Source organism: Rattus norvegicus, chromosome 9, assembly GCF_036323735.1.
Source record: "Rattus norvegicus strain BN/NHsdMcwi chromosome 9, GRCr8, whole genome shotgun sequence".
In the NCBI taxonomy this organism is placed as follows: domain Eukaryota; kingdom Metazoa; phylum Chordata; class Mammalia; order Rodentia; family Muridae; genus Rattus; species Rattus norvegicus.
The window spans coordinates 3,969,211-3,996,535 of NC_086027.1; the positions used below are offsets into that span (position 1 = coordinate 3,969,211).

The 27,325-nt window shown below is 38.1% G+C and overlaps 1 protein-coding gene across 19 annotated transcripts in view; it reads right to left on the bottom strand.

The window, feature by feature from the left end:
- Tbc1d5 (TBC1 domain family, member 5) overlaps nucleotides 1-27,325 on the bottom strand; it is a 516,940-nt gene that overhangs the window by 229,179 nt on the left and 260,436 nt on the right. For 18 of the 19 annotated variants that reach the window (XR_010054624.1, XR_005488952.2, XM_063267576.1 and 15 more), the window contains 5 exons: nucleotides 16,439-16,541; nucleotides 7,924-8,012; nucleotides 6,578-6,628; nucleotides 6,405-6,474; nucleotides 4,825-4,997 (listed from right to left, as the gene is read on the bottom strand). Coding sequence is in view for 17 of the 19 variants with exons in the window: in XM_063267576.1 (XP_063123646.1) it covers nucleotides 4,825-4,997; nucleotides 6,405-6,474; nucleotides 6,578-6,628; nucleotides 7,924-8,012; nucleotides 16,439-16,541 (486 nt within the window). In the remaining 2 variants the exon portion in view is untranslated. Of the gene's footprint in view, nucleotides 1-4,824; nucleotides 4,998-6,404; nucleotides 6,475-6,577; nucleotides 6,629-7,923; nucleotides 8,013-16,438; nucleotides 16,542-19,609; nucleotides 19,703-27,325 lie in introns of those variants that run through there. The other variant, XM_039084057.2, reaches the window with a different exon arrangement.

Consider the following 27,325-nt stretch of genomic DNA (forward strand, 5'->3'; position numbering starts at 1 on the left):
GGCCAGTGGGAAAATTGCCACCACAAACCTCCGAGCACAAAGACCCCTCCCCTCCAGGAAGAAAAAAGGTTGGTTTAGTTCCTGGAACAGCTCCAAGCCAAACTGTCACACAAAGCTGTTGGCTTCCAATCCCCCTTCCCCCACACTTCCCTGGGGAACATCTTGAAGGGTACACTGAGTTTGATCTGAAAGTTGTTTAGCTCCACCAAATGTGCACAGTACCTTGCCTAGTTACCACTGAGCCAGTTCTGCCCCAATTGTTTGAATTCTGCCCTAATAGTTTGCAAGGTATATAATCCCCTGTTAAAATTTGCTCAGGGTCATCTCCCCTTGAAGTGAGATGACCCAAAATTTCAGATGATTAAACTCCTCTTGCTTTTGCATCGATCAACATCTCTGTGAGTCTCATTTCAGGAGGTCCCGGTAAAGGTGCAATTCAGACCTCACAGGCCTAGGTTATTGGACTAAGGTGGTAAACCCCAAAGATGACAATTATAGCAGACAAATAAAAGTTACTTTTACAATAAGCTAGACACAAACCCTCATATGAAGGCTGGACATGTTACTTGAGTTTATAATATTTATCAATAAGAAATAGACAAATGGACAATGCAACTTAGGGTAGATTTCAGGGGGATATGAGGTTATTAGACTCATGTGGCTTTTTTATATGGCTCATAAAAAGCCAAACAAATGAGAAAAATCCTTTACCATACTATATAAAACAGGCAAATCGAGAAAACAGACATTTTCTTTTTCAAGGATAATGCATAATTAAAGATAACTAAGATAAAATTTAGTCAGAAATGAGAAACATGAAGCAACTGTGGTTACTGCAAGCTATATTGTTAGTACGATAAAGTAGAAAGGAAACATAGGATTCCTGTCATGGATCACACGGTTTTACCCTATCCCATGGGATGTCCAAGAAGCTCAAGGACTTTCTATGCTAAAGAGAAAATTGGAAGGAAATGTCTGAAGTCTCTATTCCCCTCCCCAAAGCTCAGTCATGATCAGTGAGGAACAGGAAGAAAGCTTGTCAGGGCCAGATGATGAACCAAGCAGGACTGATGTGCATGTGCACTCATGTGCATGTGCACTCACAGTGACTGTGACAACATGCCTAAAACCACACACAGTCTTAGCACAGACAAGGGGGACTGTACACAGAGTCCAGCCCCCAAACACTAAGTTTCTAGAAATAGTATCTGCTGCAAAGGCAAAACGCCTTTTCTTCAACATTGTGACACTGGATACCTCAACCACACTCAGGTACAAGTTCATACCCAGTAACAGTTGTCTAAAACAAAATGGACTCCATGTGATTTTGGCTTTTATTGGTGTGCATGAGCGTGGGCATGTGTGCATGTGTGCATGCGTGCGTGCACGAGTTTAAGAGAGAGAAGGAGTATGAAGTTGAGTAGGAGTTGGGGGGAAGAAGAATATGATGACAAGAAAGGTTTTATGAAATAATTAGAAAAGTAAAAGAATTTAAAAAGTAAAATCTTTTTCCCAAATGAATATCCTGGGTATAAATTGATATACTCAAGTTCATGCTACCTGACAGCATAGTAAAGTAACCAGCTCAATTAAATTGCCAAAATTATGAAGCTGTTTAATAGTAACTTTTTTCATTGTATTAATGGCCCTATTCTTTTGCGAAACAAAGGTACTAGTTTTCAATTTATTTATGAAAAAAAAAGTTTGAACCCATTTTAACTTAAAAGTTTCCTTGAGGCATTAATATGTACCAATCCTTTGGATCATGGAAAGGAAACCAGAATTTAACTCCTGACCTTTTAAATCAAATATCAATATTTATAGTGACAAACATTATTTTACTTATAAATGGCAATTCCTTAATATCGTACTAAGCTCCCCTATGACTTATGCAACACAAGGGAGTATGTCATTTCTAACAGGAATGTGGAGTTGTTTCATTGATCCCATAACTAAATCATACAAACAAGACAAGCACACAAGAAACTAGAATCTTTCACCAAAATCCAGAGCTTCCAAGAAGAAAAAGGGCTGAAATTACTATTAGTAAAAGACTCTGTCTCACACAAAAATATAAATAAAACATTGGTTATTTTATGTAATTCAACCCCTCCCCTGTTCCTGTTCTGGCCCCTAACTGGACTTGAGTGTTAGCTTTTACATCTCATAAGACTGAGAACCTTCTCTGTACATTTCAACAGTGTTCTTGTCTTTCAATACTGGGCCTAGTGGAAAGTAAGGCTTCATAATGGTATCTGTTAGGAACCTGCTCAGCACTAGACGAAGACAAAAGGAACACTTTTCTCTTCATGTGATGAACACTTCTGTTTCCTACAGCTTTACATAGCAACTTACACTAACTAAACTACTAATTTACCACATTTAATTACGGGGAAACCACAAACAGACACATATCCCTAAGGAATGACTGAGTCCCTAGTCTGCTATCATGTTAGAGAAGGTATGAGGCTACAGAAAATTAATATACCATGTTCACTGAGAAGGGCATTTTTCTCCCAGTAAGAAATTCAACGCTATAGAGGAATTTAAAGCCAGCAACATGGCTGCTCTGGCAATGGATCATATCCAAAGACCTTATAGGTATAAGTGGACCAGATGGAAGGCAGACACGCCCTGGATGACAGATGGCTAGAATACAGAAACACCCTTAGTACACACCTTTAATCCCCCAAAATAAAATTAAAGGTAGTTTGTAGAAGGCAAGATGATGAATCAAAGCAAGATTTGACAGAATAAGTCACAAACAGGATCCACCCAACTCTCAGGAGAATCTACAAGTAAGAAAGAAGACTTAAGGGAGCAGACCGAAGCCTGGGATGAGGAGGCACTTTACCAGGACAGTTTTACAGAGATGGGTTATAGGTGAAAACAGAATGAGCCCCAAAATGGGAAGGAACCAGGAGATTAGAATAAACTGTTAGAGTCCAAGCAGAGCAATTTAGTAAGATGCCGAGAGATGACGATTTGAATCAGTCAGCTTGGACAGGAGTTTGGGCCAGAACATCTGAGTTGTTGAACCAGCCAACTAGTGTTTAGAATTAGAAACGATGAGCTTATTCAGCAGTAAATAAGTCTCCAAGACAACACTTATTTCTGGTGAATAGCAGGTACATTTATATAAGGATGAAGGGGAGAACAAAAATTGACTCAGAGCATTCAAAGAATTAGATAGTTTAGAGGACTCTTTAGGTCTTAGGGCTAGATCCATGTTTCTTTCCCTGTACAACACCATACTTAGTTGCCATGTAACCCTGTGCCACAGATCTCAGCACTGAAATCCCACCCAGTGATAGCTTGTTTCCCAGGAGTGCTGGCTCACATTTGAGACCACCACTACTGCCCCAAACCTGGCCCAAGTAGGACTTGCCCTAGCCCATAGGATCCCGGAACCAAAGAACAGCAGGGGACCCGATACTTCAGTTTCCCATTTCCATCTACACCCTGGAGCTGAACCTGTGCCACAGCTCTCCACACCCTAACCCAGCCTGGCTCTAGCTTGTCTCCCAGGAGTGCTGACTCACCTAAGCTCACAAGCTTACAGGCTCAAGGTTCAGAGGAGGGACAAGCTCTAGTCAGAGACAACAAGACCAGCTAACACTAGAGATAACCAGATGGCAAGAGGCAAGTGCAAGAACCTAAGCAACAGGAACCAAGGCCACTTGGCATCATCGGAACCCAGCTCTCCCACGACAGCAAGAACTGGATACCCCAACACACCAGAAAAGCAAGATTTGGGTTTAAAATCCTATTTTTTTTTTTTTTTTTTTTGGTTCTTTTCTTCGGAGCTGGGGACCGAACCCAGGGCCTTGCGCTTCCTAGGCAAGCGCTCTACCACTGAGCTAAATCCCCAACCCCTAAAATCCTATTTCATGATGATGATAGAGCACTTTATGAAGGATTCTCTTAAACGAAATACAGGAGACTATAGGTACACAGGTAGAAGCCCTTAAAGAGGAAACACATAAATCCCTTAAAGAAATACAGGAAAACACAATAGTCAAAGAAAATGCAAAATGCAAAACGCAAAATGTAAAAAGTGCCTAACCCCAAACATCCAGGAAATCCAGGACACAACGAAAAGACCAAACCTAAGGATAATAGGTATATAAGAGAGCAAAGATTTCCAACTCAAAGGGCCAGTAAATATCTGCAACAAAATTATAGGTTGGACCAGAAAAGAAAATTCCTACCATCACACAATAATCAAAACACCAAATGCACAAATAAATAAAGATTATTAAAAGCAGTAACGGCGAAAAGCTTTCAGACTTCTCACCAGAGACTCTAAAAGCCAGAAGATCCTGGGCAGCTGTCATACAGACCCTAAGAGATCACAAATGCCAGCCCAGGCTGCTATATCCAGCAAAACTCGTAATAACCATAGATGGAGAAACCAAGATATTCCATGACAAAACCAAATGTAAACAATATCTTTCCTCAAATCCAGTCCTACAAAGGATAACAGATGGAAAACTCCAACACAAGGAGGGAACTACACCTTTTTTTTTTTTTTTTCAAAAGAAACCCTGAAAACTACATAACCAATCTGACAGGGCTCATGGCAGTGATTTATAACAATTTTAAAAGTTATGAAGCTACTTTAAAAGGACTAGCTTGCTAAACTAGAACAAGGAGTAACAGTGACTTCAGAGGACTGATAAAGTATTGAGTGAGACCATGTGTTAATGTAGCAAACCTGACAATAAAGAGCATGGAGCTAGGACAAACTAACAGAACTGACCTATTCAGAAACTACCGGAAAATCATAATTAGGAATGGCTAAAACAGAAACTTAAAACTTACAACCCATATATTTGTGGTGGAATTTCTAGTCTGTTCAAGTGCATGTAGAGCTCAGTATCATGCTTCTTCAGTAGATGATCCTGGATCTGGTTGACTTTTGTAACAATGGCAACTGTTGGTCCTAAATCCTGTGGTCGAGCAAAGGGAATGGGGGGCATCAGAGTTTCTTTTCCCTGAAAATAAGAAAAATAGCACATGTATTATTTCAATTTGAAATTAAGAAATATGGAAATTGGCTTTTACTTAATTCATTAAAAGGATTTAAAGAACCAAATCTACTTCATCCTAACGAACACATAAAATGTCGAGTCATGAACCATGAGTGGACAGGTGGTAGGTGTGCTTATAAAGCCATAGCCAGGCTATTTCTTCTAAGTCTCTTTCACTTGAATAGATTCTTTTGTGCAATAAAATTTCCAAGAGAATTTGGCTAGAGACAGAGAAGTCCTTCCAGATGCCCTGGCTAATTGATCTGATTAGCTACAGCCTAGAATACAGCACTTTGATGGAAGTGTATTGCTTGTGGAAATAAAATCTAAAACACTAAATGAAAATTGTGTGAGCTATCAAAACTACGCAAAAGGGGAAGAACAAAGGAATAATTTTAGAAAAAAATGCTTTCTGTCTCTTCTTTTGTCATGATTTAAAAGATTTAAAATGATTTTAAAACTGTAAAATAGCAGTACTTGAATTAAAATCTCCATCTGGATCTCACTCGGCTTCCTTTCCCTACACACCAAATTTTCATGTGCTCCTTAGCCTGACCTCCCTTGACCTTTGATCCTTAATATTTTAGTCTCTAATATTAGCATTTGTACTATCTCTGCCTAATGATTTGTAGTTTACCACTGATTTTAAATCTAATGTTCAAGCACAGACTGCTTATGCTTCCCCCAAAGTTTCTTTTTCATGCATAAAGATCTCAGTTTTATTATCTACTCAATGCTATCCCTGAGTGATTTCAATCACATACAAGCATCAATAAAAATAAGTAAAATAAAGTAAGAATAAACAACATGGATATTAGACATGTGAGTTCAAAAGTAATATACCAGGAAAAGAAAGGCCATGTATCTGACACAGATTATTATCAAGGTAGTTCAATAGAAATGCATTAAAAAAACTCACAAAGGGGGAATAAAAATTTTATTACAGTCAGGTATGGTGGATATCCATATAATAGCCAAGTGTGGACTAAATATTCCCAATACTTAGGAGGCAGAAGCAGGCAGAGTTCTTTGAGTTCCAGACTACCCAGAGCTACACATTGAATCCTGTCTTGAAAAAAACAAAAAAGTTTATAATAATTTTATAATTAAGTGGTAATACTTCATGAAAAAATATGTACACAAAGAGGAAAGATTCTATTTAGTTCTATGTAATCTTTATGTTATATTATTTATACACCAATATTATTATAATGTATTATTGAAAGCTTGATTTTCCATTATATCCTAGGTATTTTCATATTTTATCATGAAAATATGTTACAAAGAAATACCTATGTATTCTAGTATATGCTGTTATGTACGGATTTGTTAACTCAGGTATACTGGAAAGATCTGTACTATAAGAGTTACCTTTTGACCATCATGCTCAAAAGTGGAAAACCAAGGTTCAGCAGTTTCCATAAGCTGTGAGAACATTGCACTAAAAATTAGAAAAATAAAATAATGCTATATTTAATCTTTATTAATGTACTGGTAGTATTAATAAAAAGAAAGAAAGAAAAAGCAACAGTCTTAGCACTTACTAGGCATCATGCTCCAGATACTCAGGGTTCAAGAGAGTTTTCATTTCCTCACTGGAAAAAAAAAAAAAAGAGAATTCAAACCCTGGAAATAAGCAGTATTTAATTAAGTACAGTAGATGCAGCTTCTGCCTCAGTCTACACTCATAAGCTAACACACACACACACACACACACACACACACACACACACTGTGTGATGGTAAAGTCACCATTTTCAAAAGGCAAATCCAATAATAAAATAAATTCTGTTATTGTATATAGAGCACAAAGAAGTTATTTACTTGCTTTTATCATAATGAAATTATCATCTGATTACTCCAGACAATTATGGAAAAACTGAAAATATAGTCCTTGACTAAGTTTGATCTAGAATAATTTATTATTCTACAATAAATCACTTTTCATCCAAAAGAAACAAAAACTGTAGTTACTGATTAAAAATGCAATACCATGAGTCACTGATAGCACCTTTAGCAGATCTACTTAGTTCTTTCTACTTTGTAATGGGATCAAACAGCAAAGTCTCCTCATGCTGAAGTTACCTTCACTCACCTATACGCATTATAATATATGCATTTGGCCTGCAACAGTGGCCGAAGTAAAACATTATCCTAAGACTAGTTTCATTTTCAGACTGTACAGTCACTCAAGGCAGTTAAAAGGTTAAGTTCTTTGTGTCAAGACTTGATGAAATCAATACAAATAGAGGACTAGACATCATGCAACTACTACTTCATATTCTAGGAGACAAGGATAAAATAATGTGGGCCTGTGTCCAGGCGGCTTACGTCTGATTAGGAAAGATCACACCAATGTGTTATCAGCACATTTTTCCCCCTGCATATAACTCGTTTAGATTGGAATCATTTATAAAATGATTCTTGGTTGCTTCACTGGCATTTTAAGTTAGATAGCTAAACTGTTACTAAAAATAAGGCCAATCGCAAAAATGAATAATTGAGTGTATCTCAAAAACATGAAAAACCATTCTCTGTACAGACAATGGCGCTTGGTAGCATTACTCTTTTTATGACCTAAGCCAGGTCAAAGGTGGTCTGAAGTAAGTGTCTCTAAAACCTCTCATCTGACTAATGAGAGAACTCGGAGCCCGGCACATCCATCATCAGCATTTTAAAAATTAGAACAAACATTTCCTCTTTGGTCCATTACTATTCTGTTTTCATTTCACAAAGACTTAATGTTTCAAAGGCACTTATGACTCAATCTTGCTCTATATCCAAATTAGCATTAGAATTTAATGTGGATTGGTCTCATGAAATAAAATCAATAATTCACAAAAGATCATAGTAAGGGCTGAGATCACCCACAAACTCATGTAAGACTTGCCTGGGCTGTGCAGACTCACTGGCGTGTAGAAAAGCTTGGTGGTCACAGTGAAGGGTGAAGATGATGGGCGCTAGCAGCTCATGCATGCCCTGAAACATGGGCAGGAAGACATGAATTGGAAACTCGTATCAGCTCACTAAGAACAGTGTCCACTCGTAACAGCTCACTAAGAACAGTGTCCCCTGAGTCCATGCCTTTGCTTTCCTGCTCAAGGGCTTTAGACTGAACTCAAGGTTTCATGCATGTCAAATGACATTATCACCATGGAAATACTTACTCGACCTATCTCCACCACAAAGATGCCCACACTGTACAGAAAAGCATAAAGTGGAGTGCTACAAAATGAGTTCTGTCTACTTTAAAAAATTGATTCTAATTCAACCAGAGCACACATTCTTCTTTAAAATATATGGAGTAGTTATCTTTTAAATGACAAGACAAACAATAAATTGGCATGGTAGACAACCTTGCACCTGTCAGTTGCTTCAAGATCTGTACTCATAAATATGAATTTCACTTATGCAAATTATAATCATGAGCTACAGTGTAAAGATCTGCACGAAGGGCAATGAAGAACTGTAGACCTAAGAAATTATACCCAATGTTTTCATTATATAATGGCTCCAAATTAGAACGCCTGTAGATTTAGGAAGAGCTGAAGTCAGCTAGCTAGGAATGTTGGATAATAAGAGAAACAATCTTTAGCAAGCATGACAGAAAATGAAGTTTTCAATACAATTTTAAACATGTTTAATCAGAAACATGACATTTCTCTGTGTATTTCAAGGTTAGAATGTTTTCTCTTATACTGGTGTTCAACAGTATATCACACAAATAGACACACACACATACAAAAATGTTAGTTCTTCCATATTTTGCTTTAAAAAGTTAATCTTATGCACTATTTATACCTTAAATGGGAAGTAAGTACATTGTTACATTAGTGACTAGTCTTGTTAATACAGATTTTAATTCTTCAAGGATAAAATATCATACTTAGCATGTAAAAACAGATTAGATTTTTTTCTAGCCATTTAAATCAGCATAGGAAACACTCCAAAATCAAATGAGATGTGGCTTAAGAGAGAAGGGGAAAGAGGAGAGGTGGGAATGATATAAATATAATTAATACTTATGTATAAAATTCTCAAAAAAATTAATTACAAAGAGTCCTCATCTATTTAATATAGAAAGTTTCACAAAAGCAAAGCAAAACGAGAACGAGGTCAGGCAGACATGCTGGCCTGATGCCAAGATAAACACTAAAATTCAAAACTTCGATAGGTACCTGCATGGTAACCATTTCATCAATTTCTAATGGTTTGTTCATAACAAGTCTTTGAAGTAGCACTCCTGGGTAGTGATACTTGCAAAAGTTCCTGATATATATCATCTAGAGAGAAGCGTCATTGCAGAATACAGAAATCATCATTTCACATCCTTATTCATATTTGTAAGTTTTAAAAATCGCAAATCTCTCAGATCAAGTTGTCGCAGTACTTTAAGTGCTAGTGAGACTGCACTCAGAATCTGTTAGTCATTTTACTTAATGAGTGGCCTATTCTGTCTTAGTAAAGCACGTGTGTGTGTGTGTGTGTGTGTGTGTGTGTGTGTGTGTGTGTGTGTGTGTTTGTGTGTGTGATGTGATGTGATCCTCTCTATCGAGTACATATATTCTTGTGTGGAGGCCTAAGTTCACATGACTAATCTATCGTAATTGCTCTTCTACCTTACTGAGGGAGGATCTCTCAGTTAAACCAGGCACTGAAGGCTAGTCAGGTTAACCAGGCTGTACGGGGATCCCTGTCTCAATATTTCAAGGCTGGGATACAGGCAAGCCTCCCCAGGCATCCGTCGTCAGCATGTTGTAACAAATGAGCCATCCCCACAGTGCCTTACCTATGCAAGTCTGCGTGTGTGACACTTCTTTAACCAATGAAGCTTATTAAGCCTATTTAATTTTTTATTAAAAATATTTTCCATGTTCATTTTTCTTTCATATTCTGATATACTTGATCACACTGAAGTTAATATCATTACATTAAAACATCTTTTGGGTCTTTTGTTTGTATCATGCTCAGAGAGAATTCTCTGTGGTAAAGATTAAGTAAGGAGAAGGCTTCCTTTATATCAGTTATTTCTTCATTTCACAATAGATTCATTTTTGTCAGGAAAGAGTAATATGGTTTATTTTTAAACCATTAAACTACTTTATTTAATAAATACTTCATTTTCAATCATATCAAAGGAAAATACCTAACTTTACCCATGAGGTCTGAAATGACATCTTTATTATAAATTAAATGGTTATTCTGTATTTTTTCCCATTGGAGTGCTAGGTGGGTTTTATCTACTAGACAAAAGTCTAGACATAACTTGGGAAGAGCAACTCCTAAGTGAGAAAATGCCTCTAAAAGGCTGGCCTATGGACAAGTTTGCAAGTCATTTTCCTGATTAACAATTGATGTGAAAGGGTCCCGTCCAACGTGGGTGATGACACTCCGATGCTGGTGGGTCCTGAGGAATAAGTCCTGAGGAACTAGGAAGCAGCAATCCCCCTAGTCTACACATCAGCTCCAGCCTCCAGGTTCTTGCTTTGGATTCCTGCCAGAATCATATGTATCACAGGATGGCCTTATCTGACATCAATGGGAGGGGAGGGAGGCTTGGTGCCCCAGGGTTAGGGGCATGTGGGTTAATGGGTAGAGAAGCACCCTTATAGTAGGAAAGGGAAGGAGGTGGGGAGAAGCCATGAGGGAGTTGGTGGAGGGGTAATCGTAAAGGGGATATAATTTGAAATGTAAATGAATAAAATGATTAATAAAAAAAGAATATAACTTGTAATGACTAAAGTCACAAAAGTAGACAGGCTCCAACAGAGGAGAAGATAGGGAGAAAAAGGACCTCTAGAGAGAGAGCTAAGAGGAGTTAGGTGTTATGAAGGAGGAAATGAGAAAAAACAGATATGGGACATTAACTGGGTAAGGGGGGTAGGTCAGGGGCACAGGGAGATGAGGTATGTAACACTATGAGTGTTTGAAAAGACCATAGAGGAAATATAGTATCTCATAAGTTTACATAAAGTGAATGTATAATTGTGTGTGTGTGTGTGTGTGTTAAGAGTTATACAACATGTGTGAAATAACGCTTTCCCCAAGTGCCACCGATTATATAACTGAAAACTACAGTGGCATGTATGCAAATCTTCCTTTCAAGTTGTCAGGTAAGTGAAAGAGATTGTCCAAAGAGCACATACTATTGCTATAGCTCCTTATTGCTTAAAACCTTACACACTGTGGACAGAGGACTTGGTGGACTTGAGCTGGAAGTGACTTCTCTGATAGTCATAGTGTTGGAAGGTACAAGCTATGAAGTGAGAAAAGCAATCAATAGTTTTCCCCAGATTTGAAGTTGCAAACTACAATAATGACCACTCTCGCAAGATATCCCCTAAGATCGAGCAGTGTTAGTTATATCTTGGAGATCAACAACACTCATCCAATTGGACTTAAGGCTCCTCAATAGGAGGGAACTCATACCCTTTACTGGAACCTAGTCAACCAACTGTGGTTGGAGTGGTCACAGACCCTAGTTGTTCCCTTTTCTGAAACCAATGTAATTTGTGTTGAATTCATGTGTATCCTTATAACCATCCACCATCAAGGAAGCCTCAATTCTCATTTCTGAGTTCAGTTCAGTAATTCTCACCTGATCAAACATCAGGGACCAAATGACTGGAGCTGTACAAATGCATTTGGTACATCTACAGTGCAAGCCTGACAGCTAAGGAAAAGTGGGTGAGAAGATTGCTAGAACGAGAGGATATGCTGCTTGCTGTCTTGAGAATCTCCTAAACGTAACAAGGATGATGCACTCATGAAATCTCAATGATATGGTTGCCTAAGTGAGGCACACATAATCAAACTATCATTTGACATGCTGATGTGTACCCACAGATGAGAAGCCATAGGCAATCAATGAGAAGGAGAATCGGTTTTCTGTGGGAATGAGTCCTTTATAGTTTATCCAATCCCAAATGGTCAGTCTACATACATAGGAGCATCACTGAATAAACCCTGCATGTGGTGTATATGCAATGTGCATATATAGAACAATAGCAAATAAGAACAAATCATAAATTTGAAAGGAGTGGAAGGGACACAAGACGATTCGGATGGAGGAAAGGGAGAGGTGGAAATGATGTAAATATAGTACCCACATACGAAATTCTCAAAATATGAAAAATTAACTTAAAAAGGAAATTACTTTTATATATTTATGGATTTCTTATTTAAATATCTAAAGTATTTTATTTATTCTTATTTAAGTATTGTTGACTGTTTAGTTTCTTTGGCACTTCCCTTTCTAAATGTCTCAACTGTTCAAATATCATCTGTCATTTAATTATTGTAATGACAACTGCCAAGTGTGTTGGGGACACAATAATTAATAAAGTAGGTTTGTCCCTAACTTCTCTGGGTCTTTGTTAATTAGCAAGAGAGTCACATTTTAAAGTGAACATTAAAATGGCTAAGTTATAAGATGTGGGCCTAAGTATGTGTATCTATTCAGTCCTCTACATCCATTTTCTACATCTGTGGCCTGAATACTAATGGATTGAAAGTAGTACCAAGTGGGAGGCTGAGGTGATGGGTCAGTCAGTAAAGTTCTTCTTGTACAAGCATGAGGACCCAAGTCCGACCTCCAACACCTATGTAAAACCTCTATGCTGCTGCATGCATACATAATACCTCCACTGGGGACACAGAGACAGGAGGATACTGGACTTGTGCCTGGGAATCAGCTCCAGGTTCAATGAAAGTTCATGTCTCAAAAAATATAATAGAGATTAACTGAGATTAATCATCTGAGTGAGCTTCTGAATCATTACTTCCCTGAAATGTGGAACATGTACACACAGAACATAAAATAATTAAACAGACTTTCATCTATATACACAAAAACAGTAGAAAATAATTTAAAGATTTGTATCTAAACTAAACCTGTTTATCATTTTTCTCTAAACATAATTTAATAATTATTTACATAGACTTTTTACACTTAGACTATATTAGTTATTACAAATAATATAGAGGTTTCTTTGAGTATTTGGGAGAATTAATATAAGTCATGTGCAAATATCACAGCAGATCAAATAGGACATAGGCATCCATGGATTTTGTATACACATGATGTCTGAGAATCATCTCTCTAAGGATATTATGAAATGATATACAGGAAACCTTACATCCTTTGAGACCCAGCATAATTGCATGTATATGTATGTGTATGTATGTGTATATGTATATATATATATTATGGTATTATATACATATATCTATATATTGAATGAACGATATAACATTATTATGTTTATATTATCAGAAAGTTGAGCCATGATATTTAAAACAGTATTAATAAATCATATCTCAAATCAATAAATAAAGTTATATGACAATATTTTAAAAATTATATTATTTTATGCATATAAGTGTTTTCGTTGCATGCATATTTGTGTACCAAGAATGTGCCTGGTACTCATGGAAGCCTGAAGAGAGCAAAAGTTGTGGATGTCTATGAGCTACTATGGTAATCGTACCCAGGGCCAGGTCCTCTGGGAGAACAGCCACTCAGCCAGTTGCACCATCTCTCTAAACATTTAGTTCTATAAGACCCATATTGAATTTCTCAAATACCTGAGAAGGAGAAATTATTAAGATTTACTTTATGTTCTGCATGTGAGTGATTTGCCTGCATGTATACTTGTTCATTACGTGCAGTGACCATAAAGGCCAGAAAATGGTACCAAATCTCATGGAAGTGGGAGTTTATGAACAATTCTTAGCATCTCTGTGGATGTTAGTAACTGCCTCAGGTCTCCTGCAAGAGCAATGAATGCTGTTAACTACTGAGACATCTCACTAGCCAGGAAAAATTACTAGGTTTGCCCTCAATTTTAGATTAGTAAAACATGCCTAATTAAAGCAAGTGGTTGAAGAACAAAGCTCCATGATGAGAGGTTTTGACATATAATACACAAGTGTGTGTGTATACATACATACATACGTACACATATATATGTATGTGTATATATATATATATGTATATATATAACGTTCGAAGAGAAACATCCATCAAGAATAGTCACAATTCAACTTGCCATCAATGTGAGAAACAGTATTCTTAATGGGTACTATGGTATGCCCATCCCCTCCGTGGCCTTTCTGCTTGGTGAAAGCCTTTTGCCCTGCATGCTCTTTAGCAGTCTCTGTACTCCAAACCCATGCCTGGGAACAGGAAGGTAACAAAGTTTTCTTCAACAGCCTGTAGGCTCACAAAATTGAACCTGTTCTTTTATCTGCCTGTGTTCATTTAGCCCACCAAGCAGTCTTTATTAAAGCTGCGACATTAGGCAGTCAAAGTTCATTAATACCATTTATATAATCTCTGCAATTTCAATTAACTCAGCAAGACACTCTCCTACATGATAACAGTCTCATTAATTCAATAAAATCCCATAACTATTAACAATATGGTCGATGTTAAACGGGGTGTCACCTAGTACAAAATAATAGCTTTAACAGCTTGTGATGAAACTGAAGGCTTTTTTCCTTTAAATTTGATACAGTTAAATATTCAGTTCTTCTAGAGCAAGGTATTATTTCTCCATAAGAAAAAAAAAGTCTATGGAATTTAACATGTAGATGGGGTAGCGACATCTTTAGAAGTGAGATCCACGTAGGAGATAGAAATAATTTTATATTCAGTGATTGATAGGCTTGTTTTAACTTATTTAATATAATCTTCCACATTCCTATCTAGTCTTTCATACATTTATAGTAGTTCACATACATTAAATGATGGAGCATGGTGTTTTATTATTTTCTCTGTACTGGAACTTGTTTGCATTATTAAAGACTTCCTTGATTCAGTTTTGTCTTTTTCTAAAGAGAATTGAAGAAAGAGATTCAAGAAGACACTAGAAGCTAGAGAGACCTGCTGACTATGGTCATAAACTGGTGGAACTCCTAATGCAAAAATGACTTTCCTCCCCAAAGTAATTTACACATTCAACGTAATCTTTATCAAAATGTCCATGTTGTTATTTATATAAGCAGAAATTAAAATCATAAAATTCATATAAAAGTATAGAAGACCCTAGATAGGCAAAGCAGTCCTGAGCAAAAGCAATGTAAGATAAGTTTCTGTTTTAGAGTTCAAGCTGTGCTCTGGAGTCACAGTAAATAAAAACAACAGGACATGGCACAGATGTGGACATGGAGATAAGGGAACCCAACAGAACCGACCCAAAGGTGAGTGCTGTAATCCAGACACTCACTCGTTCCTACTGCTAGTTTGCCCATGAGAAATGACTATGGCAAGTTTCAATGAGATACTTATCTTGGGTTATTACTCAGATCATACATTAAGTTAGAAAGGAGAAACATATGTACTTAAACTTTTCCCTTGAAAAACATGCTTCTATTTTCCTATTTGTTCAGCTGCTGCTTTAGTACTTCAAAACATTTATAGTTTTTTTAATATAGTTTCTATAACTTTATTATTAAATTTGTCTGCGGACATTTGAATGAGCTGTATATTTTCAATTCTAAACAGCTATTGATAGGGTGTAAGGAACATAAAGCTGGGTGTGTCAATTGTAAAGTAAGCATCTAGCTTGCGATACGTTCTGGGTTTGGCTGCTGGAACGTAAAAACAAAAGACAGATATACAGCAGTGTCAAATACAGAATTTAAGACAAACGTCATGTAGCTTACGAACTTTGTAAAATTTATTTCCAGTTGAATATTGTCTTTTCCATAGTTATTTTCTGTTTTATTAAGCTAGAATTTGGAGTCATCAACTAGATGTAACTTTTGATTGTCTTGAATTTAGTTTGAATATTCATTTTATATATTCTTAGGAAAATAAAGTACCAAACTATATGCATTTTTAGTATAACATAATAAACATGAATTTTATATGCATTTATATGTTAAATGATTTTTATTTTTAATGATTTATATGAATTTATATGAATATGATTTATATTTGTTTGTTAATGAAATGAATCAAAAGTCAGGGGTCCAAGACAATCTAAGTATAAACTTTAAAACTGCAGAACAGTCTTCTAGTTCTGCTACAGGAATTATTCACAGGGACGTTAACACTGGATTAGATTACTTGTCACAAGACATCACATTGTAACAAATGCTACACTTAACAACATTTACCATGACTTAAAAAAGTTGTATTAGTAACCTAGCTGCAAAGATGCTTATATGTGAACCCTGTAAGTTTACAGGGAAGACTGAACACCCCTCAGGAGACGGTCTGTCTGTAAGCCGGGAAGAGGGGATGTGGAGGAGGGCTGGGTAGCTTCACTGTGCAGATGGGTTATTTAACATTGTAACCTCACTCTGGATACAACAAAGTTTGCGCCATTGTCCTCTCATCACTCAAGCTGTATGGATATTCCAAGTCAACAGGATCACCTGTGAGGCATTTTCATTACCTGTTTATAAAGCAACTGCTCGTTTTCTCTAGCATAGCAGAACAGAACATCTGTAAGAATTTTTCTCACATTTTCTTGTTGGAAAAACTGCATTTCAGGAAACCTGAAAAAAAAATTGAACCTAATTAGTAGCTCCAGAAATATTCCCAGATTGTCATCTCTAAAATATGTTAAGGTCTGCAGAAGGTTTCACCACTGCTCTGATAACTATGTAGCCTGTGCCAGGATTAGGCTTAAAAGGAGTGATAAAGGAAAAGAAAAATCACTAAATCCTTCAGGCGCATGCCATCCTTCAACACTAAACATTTTGTTTCATGTACTTCAATCATTTCGTGTAGAAATTACAAGGGTGTTAGAAGTAAACGACACACAGCCAACCTATTTGGGGTGAGAAACTGGTTTTCATTTAGACTGCTTGTGGGAGTAGTCTGTTTCTTTCAGACAAACAGCCTGGTCTCATTAAACAGCCCAATCTTGTATGAACATGGTAATCCTCCTGCCTCCACTTCCTGAGTACCTTGACTGAGGTGTATGCCACCACATCCAGACACCTCATTTGGTTTTTTGAAAATAGAATATGCCTTTTTCTAAAAGTAACTAAATTTTAAAAATATTTTTCTTTGCATCGGGATTTCAACATTATAACATTATAACATTATTGTACATTAGAACACTGATGGTTTCCTCTGCTAAACCATGGAATTAAATAGAACATGTACGTTAGCAGGTCTCACTAAATGTCTGCACAGAACAGTCTACAAGGTGCTCTGGTACACTATGAGATAAAAAAATGCAGACATTCTGCTCAAAGGGAGTTCAGTTCCCTATGATGAAATACACCCCTGAGAGCACACAGGGAACCCAGAAATGTACATACAATGTAAGGGCTGGAGGCACATCAGCTAGAAGCAACTGACAGCTTCAGGTGTCAACTGGATTCAGCCACATGAGGTATAAGCAACAATTGGTGAAAAAGATTATTAGCATGATCATTAGTGTGAAGGCAACTAAGACATACAGAAGGGTAAGAAGGCAAACAAGGCAGTAAGTGGACCAAAGGCGGCCATTGGAAAGGAGAGGTGAAAGGAGAGGTGTGTGAACTGATAGCAGATGGAAGCTTTGCTACAGAAGGAAAAGTGGGGCAAGTGTGGAAAAGTCACTGAATTTAAAACTCAGTAACAGTGCAGGGTTTAGAGAAGTGATAAAGACTGGAGGTGGGATAAGAAGAGTGTTTATAGGAAGGAGATTGTACAGAATGGGAGGAAATGAAAACCTCTCAAATGTAAGTAGAAAGTATTCAAATTCATGCTCAGATTTTCGAGCTAGGGCAGTGAAGGCTTAAAGCTTCACCTACTGAAGCAGGACCAGTAGTACTGATTTTCTGAGTAAGAAGGGAACAGGTAAGATTCTTGCACATGGGTGGCATTAACAACTAAAAAATGACTATTAATCTTTGAATAAAGACACTTTAGTTGAGAAAAAGTGACATCTTGATTTTGGAATCATAAAGAAAAAATATAAGAGAATGGAGAAGAGGGAGACAACCTAGAACATGGAACAACAGGATATTTTTACCAATTCTAGAGCACAGAGGCACAGCACATCACTACCACCTAGAGCATGGAGACATAGCACATCACTACCACCTAGAGCATGGAGACATAGCACATTACTGCTACCTAGAGCACGGAGACATAGCACATTACTGCCACCTAGAGCACGGAGACATAGCACATTACTGCTACCTAGAACACGGAGACATAGCACATTACTGCTGCCTAGAGCACGGAGACATAGCACATTACTGCCACCTAGAGCACGGAGACATAGCACATTACTGCCACCTAGAGCACGGAGACATAGCACATTACTGCTACCTAGAACACGGAGACATAGCACATTACTGCTACCTAGAGCACGGAGACATAGCACATTACTGCTGCCTAGAGCATGGAGACATAGCACATTACTGCTACCTGTAACACAGAGACATAGCACATTACTGCTACCTAGAGCACGGAGACATAGCACATTACTGCTGCCTAGAGCATGGAGACATAGCACATTACTGCTACCTAGAGCACGGAGACATAGCACATTACTGCTACCTAGAGCACGGAGACATAGCACATTACTGCCACCTAGAGCATGGAGACATAGCACATTACTGCCACCTAGAGCATGGAGACATAGCACATTACTGCTGCCTAGAGCACGGAGACATAGCACATTACTGCTGCCTAGAACACAGAGACATAGCACATTACTGCTATCTAGAACACGGAGACATAGCACATTACTGCTACCTAGAGCACGGAGACATAGCACATTACTGCTACCTAGAGCACGGAGACATAGCACATTACTGCCACCTAGAGCACGGAGACATAGCACATTACTGCCACCTAGAGCATGGAGACATAGCACATTACTGCTGCCTAGAGCACGGAGACAGCACATTACTGCTACCTAGAACACAGAGACATAGCACATTACTGCTATCTAGAACACAGAGACATAGCACATTACTGCTACCTAGAGCACGGAGACATAGCACATTACTGCTGCCTAGAGCACGGAGTAACGAGGAATTGCCAATTCCAGCGAGTACTCTTCAGTGGAGTCCTTTAGTAAGAGTAACCTCTGATGTACTCCATATTATTATAACATACTGCTTTCTCTTTCTGAGACCTTAGCTGCACTGTGTTTCTTACATAGTTCCTCTAAGTCCAAGCTATGCTTATCCTTGAACTAAGCTAGGCATCCCTGAGGAATCTTTTTTCAAATCCTATTTAATGTTATATAATTAAGGCAATTTACTCAGAGTTTAAATGACTTTTGCTTAAAATTCCCTTTGATGTGCAGGTGTCCTAGACTCAGGTTTTCACGTTCTTCCTTAGAATCAAGGAAAACTTTTTGGGACTCAGAAAACAACTTAAGAATCTGAGCAAGTTGAACTGTCATCTGTGAATGACCCTCACTGTGGCAACTCTCTAGTTACCCCAAGTCCCCATTTGACCATCAGACAGCAGTCAGGGTAAAGGATCAGTATACAATCAACGAAGGAAACCGCTATTCTTAGGGAAACTTAGGCAACCTTTTTGTGTTTTAGACAAGATTTTTGTATGAGAAAATGTCTGTGCCTTTCCTAATTATATGACTTAGACTTACTTCTATTGCTGAAGTACAGTGCAGGAACAAAATTTGAATCAGCTGCTTCAGTAATTTCATGTCCCCTTTTCTGGTCTATTACTTGGAAATGTTCTATGCACACAGACAAAAATAAATACTGTTTGGGTGTTGCAATACAATGATCTTGGAAAAACAATGAAAACTGTTATATTCACTTTGCCTCATATGTCTATGAATTATGTATATAGTTAGTGTTTGCAATCTAAATATGAAAAATTAAATTACATTGTACACAATTCATGGTTTCATTTAAAGGCATACTAATCACTTGGGAGATTACAAATGAGAGAGCCACAAGAATTAAAATTCAGCTAGATAATTTAAATTGTTCATTTTCAGTAGATCTCAGTCAACTGAAAATGTAAGTTAGGCAGCGGCATGTTACTCCAGAGCACATCTATACTCTACTCTCCAACGTTCAAGTACCCACTCAGGGACTGTCATGTTACCCTATAACTTTGGGGAAGTATGATTTGCTCTTTAAATTCTGTTGAGCATTAAGTAACTGAGGAAGAAATATATGGGAAATTTCTGAAAATGAAACACAAATTTGTGCTCTTTCATCAGTTGGAAAAAGAACTAATATTCACAGAAGGTTTAACTGGAAAAATCTAGAAATCATGCAGTCTAACGCTAATTAGTTAGCAATGAAACTAAACCTAGAGAAGTAGTAAGTTAGAAGAGAAGTTAGTACCAGTAAGTGGGCAGTCAACAGAGCAGCAATAGTAGGCCGCTCCATCCCTATGGAGACAAGTATATCTGAGAAACGCTTATCTTAGGAAAAGTATGTGGTTCAAGTAGCACAGAAGGACCAAGCTCAGACTGTTGATTGGTGCAGTGGAGCAACAACACAAACCCAAACATATTACGTTCATAGAACAGACATAAAGGAAGAAAAAGCACAGAATAGCACTTCTAGGAACATCATCCTCGGTGATGTGTGATAAGATTCAGAACAAACTTCAGCTGTCCTATGTTCCTCAGAATTCTAAGCAACTCTTTTGTTTTTAGACACCCATGTGAACTCATATGTATTTTACATGGATAGAGTATTTTCAAAATCAATGTAGTTCAGGTATGATTAGAAAGGCAAATTTGAATTTAAATCATTAAAAAACAACACTGACCAAATTGAGCACAGTTTAAAATTCAGAATCACAAATAATAACCTTAACTTAATGCAAGAAAAGAAAAACACGAGTAGTTTCTGAAAAGGTGTGACTGGGAAAGGCATTAATATCAAAACTTTCAAAGTTCCTGATTAAGACAAAACAAAAGACCACATAGAAAAATAGGGAAGAAAAGGCACAATACAACTAGAGAGTAGAGACAAATGTAAGTACCACATTACTGAAAACAAATCAAAGTCCAAGAACAGTTACTTTTATATTTAGCTAGAAAAGGAAAATAGAATTAGAAGTTACTTTTGGAATTGTACTTGTGTAGGATTAATGAAGTCATCATAATAAACACCCACTGTCATTTATGACAGGAATAGAATATTATATTTAGCCAGAACATAACCAAACTGAATAAGATAATCATGAGCAAAACCCCGCTATATTTATCATACTAGATGTTGTAGGATGAGTATACTACAAAGCAACAATGGGTAAAGCAGTATGGTACTGGCTTGAAAGAATATACACAGACCAACTATCTTTTGGCTTATGACAATTACACAAAGAATAAAGAAAGGGAAATGAAATAGTCTCTTAAATAAAGAGTATTAGACACATTGGGTATCTATAGGGAAAATATTAAAATTGGACCATTAGATAAAAACAAAATCCTTTAAAGGTGACTAAATTTTAATATAAAACCCCGAAAGAAACTACTAGAAGAAAATGTAGGAGAAAACCTACATTGGCCTGGGAAAATGACTCTCTTTTAGATTTGAGTTTACAGTGCTGGCAAGAAATCAAAACAAAAGAATGACTTGGCATCACTGTGAACAGATTAATAGCAGTAAGTACATGAAATGTGTGTGTAAGGCTTAAGGTTCCATTCTAAAGGATGACACAGGACCGGATAAACAGTTCTCTGCACCCAAATCCCGGGGGAGGGAGAGCTAAACCTTCAGAGAGGCAGACACACCTGGGAAACCAGAAGAGACTACACTCTGCCCACATCTCTGACTCCAGAGGAAAACACCAAACGCCAACTGGGATCCTGGTGCACGGGGGCTCAAGGAAAGGGCAACGCAGGTCTTCCTGGTTGCCGCCTCCACGGAGAGCTCATAAGCAACACCCTACGAGCAAACTTGAGCCTCGGGACCACAGGTAAGACCAACTTCTCTGCTCCAAGCGACCTGATTGGAGGCCTCAGGACACACAGAGGCAAAATTCCTCTAGGACCAGACACTACCGGTTTTTAGCAGGATTCCCTACATCACGGATCCCTGCCCGCAGCTCACTGCTCCCAAACCCCATGGGAGAGAGAGACCTCACCGCCCGGACATGTGGGCACTCCTGAGACCACAGAGCAGAAGAAACCACCAACACTGCCCACCCCTGCCCACATCCCTGGCGCAAGAGGAAACTGTATACGGCCTCTGGGTTCCCATAGATAAGGGCACAGGAGCAGCAGGTCCCCCGCATCTGAGACACCACTGGAACCTGAAGGGACTGACCAAATAAACAGTTCTCTGCATCCAAATCCCGTGGGAGGGAGAGCTAAACCTTGAGAGAGGCAGACACACCTGGGAAACCAGAAGAGACTACACTCTGTCCACATTTCTGACTCCAGAGGAAAACACCAAATGCCATCTGGGACTCTGATACACCGGGGCTCCCGGAAAGGACGGTGCAGGTCCTCCTGGTTGCTGCCCTCTCGGGGAGCTCATAAGCAACACCCCACGAGCAAACTTGAGCCTCGGGACCACAGGTGAGACCAACTTTTCTGCTCCAAGCGAACTGCCTGGTGAACTCAGGACACAGGCCCACAGGAACAGCTGAAGACCTGTAGATGGGAAAAACTACATGCCAAAAAGCAGAACACTCTGTTCCCATAACTGGCTGAAAGGAAACAAGAAAACAGGTCTACAGCACCCCTGACACACAGGCTTATAGGACAGTCTAGCCACTGTCAGAAATAGCAGAACAAAGTAACACTAGAGATAATCTGATGACGAGAGGCAAGCGCAGTAACCCAAACAACAGAAACCAAGACTACATGGCATCATCAGAGCCCAATTCTCCCACCAAAGCAAACACCGAATATCCAAACACACCAGAAAAGCAAGATCTAGTTTCAAAATCATATTTGATCATGATGCTGGAGGACTTCAAGAAAGACGTGAAGAACTCCCTTAGAGAAACACAGGAAAACATTAATAAACAAGTAGAAGCCTACAGAGAGGAATCGCAAAAATCCCTGAAAGAATTCCAGGAAAACACGATCAAACAGTTGAAGGAATTAAAAATGGAAATGGAAGCAATCAAGAAAGAACACATGGAAACAACCCTGGATATAGAAAACCAAAAGAAGAGACAAGGAGCTGTAGATACGAGCTTCACCAACAGAATACAAGAGATGGAAGAGAGAATCTCAGGAGCAGAAGATTCCATAGAAATCATTGACTCAACTGTCAAAGATAATGTAAAGCGGAAAAAGCTACTGGGCTAAAACATACAGGAAATCCAGGACTCAATGAGAAGATCAAACCTAAGGATAATAGGTATAGAAGAGAGTGAAGACTCCCAGCTCAAAGGACCAGTAAATATCTTCAACAAAATCATAGAAGAAAACTTCCCTAACCTAAAAAAAGAGATACCCATAGGCATACAAGAAGCCTACAGAACTCCAAATGGATTGGACCAGAATAGAAACACCTCCCGTCACATAATACTCAAAACACCAAACGCACAAAATAAAGAAAGAATATTAAAAGCAGTAAGGGAAAAAGTTCAAGTAACATATAAAGGCAGACCTATCAGAATCACAACAGACTTTTCGCCAGAAACTATGAAAGCCAGAAGATCCTGGACAGATGTCATACAGACCCTAAGAGAACACAAATGCCAGCCCAGGTTACTGTATCCTGCAAAACTCTCAATTAACATAGATGGAGAAACCAAGATATTGCATGACAAAACCAAATTTACACAATATCTTTCTACAAATCCAGCGCTACAAAGGAAAATAAATGGTAAAGCCCAACATAAGGAGGCAAGCTACACCCTAGAAAAAGCAAGAAACTAATCGTCTTGGCAACAAAACAAAGAGAAGAAAAGCACACAAACATAACCTCACATCTAAATATGAATATAACAGGAAGCAATAATCATTATTCCTTAATATCTCTCAACATCAATGGTCTCAACTCCCCAATAAAAAGACCCTGCATTCTGCTGCCTACAGGAAACACACCTCAGAGACAAAGACAGACACTACCTCAGTGTGAAAGGCTGGAAAACAACTTTCCAACCAAATGGTCAGAAGAAGCAAGCTGGAGTAGCCATTCTAATATCAAATAAAATCAATTTTCAACTAAAAGTCATCAAAAAAGATACAGAAGGACACTTCATATTCATCAAAGGAAAAACCCACCAAGATGACCTCTCAATCCTAAATATCTATGCCCCAAATACAAGGGCACCTACATACATAAAAGAAACCTTACTCAAGCTCAAAACACACATTGAACCACACACAATAATAGTAGGAGATTTCAACAACCCACTCTCATCAATGGACAGATCATGGAAACAGAAATTAAACAGAGACGTAGACAGACTAAGAGAAGTCATGAACCAAATGGACTTAACAGATATTTATAGAACATTCTATCCTAAAGCAAAAGGATATACCTTCTTCTCAGCTCCTCATGGTACTTTCTCCAAAATTGACCATATAATTGGTCAAAAAACGGGCCTCAACAGGTACAGAAAGATAGAAATAATCCCATGTGTGCTATCGGACCCCCACAGCCTAAAGCTGGTCTTCAATAACAATAAGGGAAGAATGCCCATATATACGTGGAAGTTGAACAATGCTCTACTCAATGATAACCTGGTCAAGGAACAAGTAGAGAAAGAAATTAAAGACTTCTTAGAATTTAATGAAAATGAAGGTAAAACATACCCAAACTTATGGGACACAATGAAAGCTGTGCTAAGAGGAAAACTCATAGCTCTGAGTGCCCGCAGAAAGAAACAGGAGAGCATATGTCAGCAGCTTGACAGCACACCTAAAAGCTCTAGAACAAAAAGAAGCAAATACACCCAGGAGGAGTAGAAGGCAGGAAATAATCAAACTCAGAGCTGAAATCAACCAAGTAGAAACAAAAAGGACCATAGAAAGAGTCAACAGAACCAAAAGTTGGTTCTTTGAGAAAATCAACAGGATAGATAAACCCTTAGCCAGACTAACGAGAGGACATAGAGAGTGTGTCCACATTAACAAAATCAGAAATGAAAAGGGAGACATAACTACAGAATCAGAGGAAAATCAAGAAATCATCAGATCTTACTATAAAAGCCTATATTCAACAAAACTTGAAAATCTGCAGGAAACGGACAATTTCCTAGACAGATACCAGGTACTGAAGTTAAATCAGGAACAGATAAACCAGTTAAACAACCCCATAACTCCTAAGGAAATAGAAGCAGTCATTAAAGGTCTCCCAACCAAAAAGAGCCCAGGTCCAGATGGGTTTAGTGCAGAATTCTATCAGACCTTCATAGAAAACCTCATACCAATACTATCCGAACTATTCCACAAAATTGAAACTGATGGAGCACTACAGAATTCCTTCTTTGAAGCCACAATTACTCTTATACCTAAACCACACAAAGACCCAACAAAGAAAGAGAACTTCAGACCAATTTCTCTTATGAATATCGACGAAAAAATACTCAATAAAATTCTGGCAAACCGAATCCAAGAGCACATCAAAACAATCATCCACCATGATCAGGTAGGCTTCATCCCAGGCATGCAGGGGTGGTTTAATATACGGAAAACTATCAACGTGATCCATTATATAAACAAACTGAAGGAACAAAACCACATGATCATTTCATTAGATGCTGAGAAAGCATTTGACGAAATTCAACATCCCTTCATGATAAAAGTCCTGGAAAGAATAGGAATTGAAGGCCCATACCTAAACATAGTAAAAGCCATATACAGCAAACCAGTTGCTAACATTAAACTAAATGGAGAGAAATTTGAAGCAATCCCACTAAAATCAGGGACTAGACAAGGCTGCCCACTCTCTCCCTACTTTTTCAATATAGTTCTTGAAGTTCTAGCCAGAGCAATCAGACAACAAAAGGAGGTCAAGGGGATACAGATCGGAAAAGAAGAAGTCAAAATATCACTATTTGCAGATGATATGATAGTATATTTAAGTGATCCCAAAAGTTCCACCAGAGAACTACTAAAGCTGATAAACAACTTCAGCAAAGTGGCTGGGTATAAAATTAACTCAAATAAATCAGTAGCCTTCCTCTACACAAAAGATAAACAAGGCGAGAAAGAAATTAGGGAAACGACACGCTTCATCATAGTCCCAAATAATATAAAGTACCTCGGTGTGACTTTAACCAAGCAAGTAAAAGATCTGTACAGTAAGAACTTCAAGACTCTGAAGAAAGAAATTGAAGAAGACCTCAGAGGATGGAAAGATCTCCCATGCTCATGGATCTGCAGGATTAATAGTAAAAATGTTCATTTTACCAAAAGCGATCTACAGATTCAATGCAATCACCATCAAAATACCAATCCAATTCTTCAAAGAGTTAGACAGAACAATTTGCAAGTTCATCTGGAATAGCAAAAAACCCAGGATAGCTAAAACTATCCTCAAAGATAAAAAAGACTTCTGGGGGAATCAGTATCCCTGAACTCAACCAGTTTTACAGAGCAATAGTGATAAAAACTGTATGGTATTGGTACAGAGACAGTCAGATAGACCAGTGGAATAGAATTGAAGACCCAGAAAGGAACCCACACACCTATGGGCACTTGATTTTTGACAAAGGAGCCAAAACCATCAAATGGAAAAAAGATAGCATTTTCATCAATTGGTGCTGGTTCAACTGGAGGTCAGCATGTAGAAGAATGCAGATCGATCCATGCTTATCACCCTGTACAAAGCTTAAGTCCAAGTGGATCAAGGACCTCCACATCAAACCAGACACACTCAAACTAATAGAAGAAAAACTAGGGAAGCATCTGGAACACATGGGCACTGGAGAGAGTTTCCTGAACAAAACACCAATGGCTTATGCTCTAAGATGAAGAATCGACAAATGGGATCTCATAAAACTGCAAAGCTTCTGTAAGGCAAAGGACACTGTTGTTAGGACAAAACGACAACCAACAGATTGGGAAAAGGATTTACCAATCCTACAACTGATAGAGGGCTTCTATCCAAAATATAGAAAGAACTTACAAAGTTAGACTGCAGGGAGACAAATAACCCTATTAAAAAAATGGAGTTCAGAGCTAAACAAAGAATTCACAGCTGAACAATGCCAAATGGCTGAGAAACACCTAAAGAAATGTTCAACATCTTTAGTCATTGCATTAGAAATGCAAATCAAAACAACCCTGAGATTTCACATCACACCAGTGAGAATGGCTAAGATCAAAAACTCAGGTGACAGCAAATGCTGGCGAGGATGTGGAGAAAAAGGAACACTCCTCCCTTGCTGGTGGGATTGCAGACTGGTACAACCATTCTGG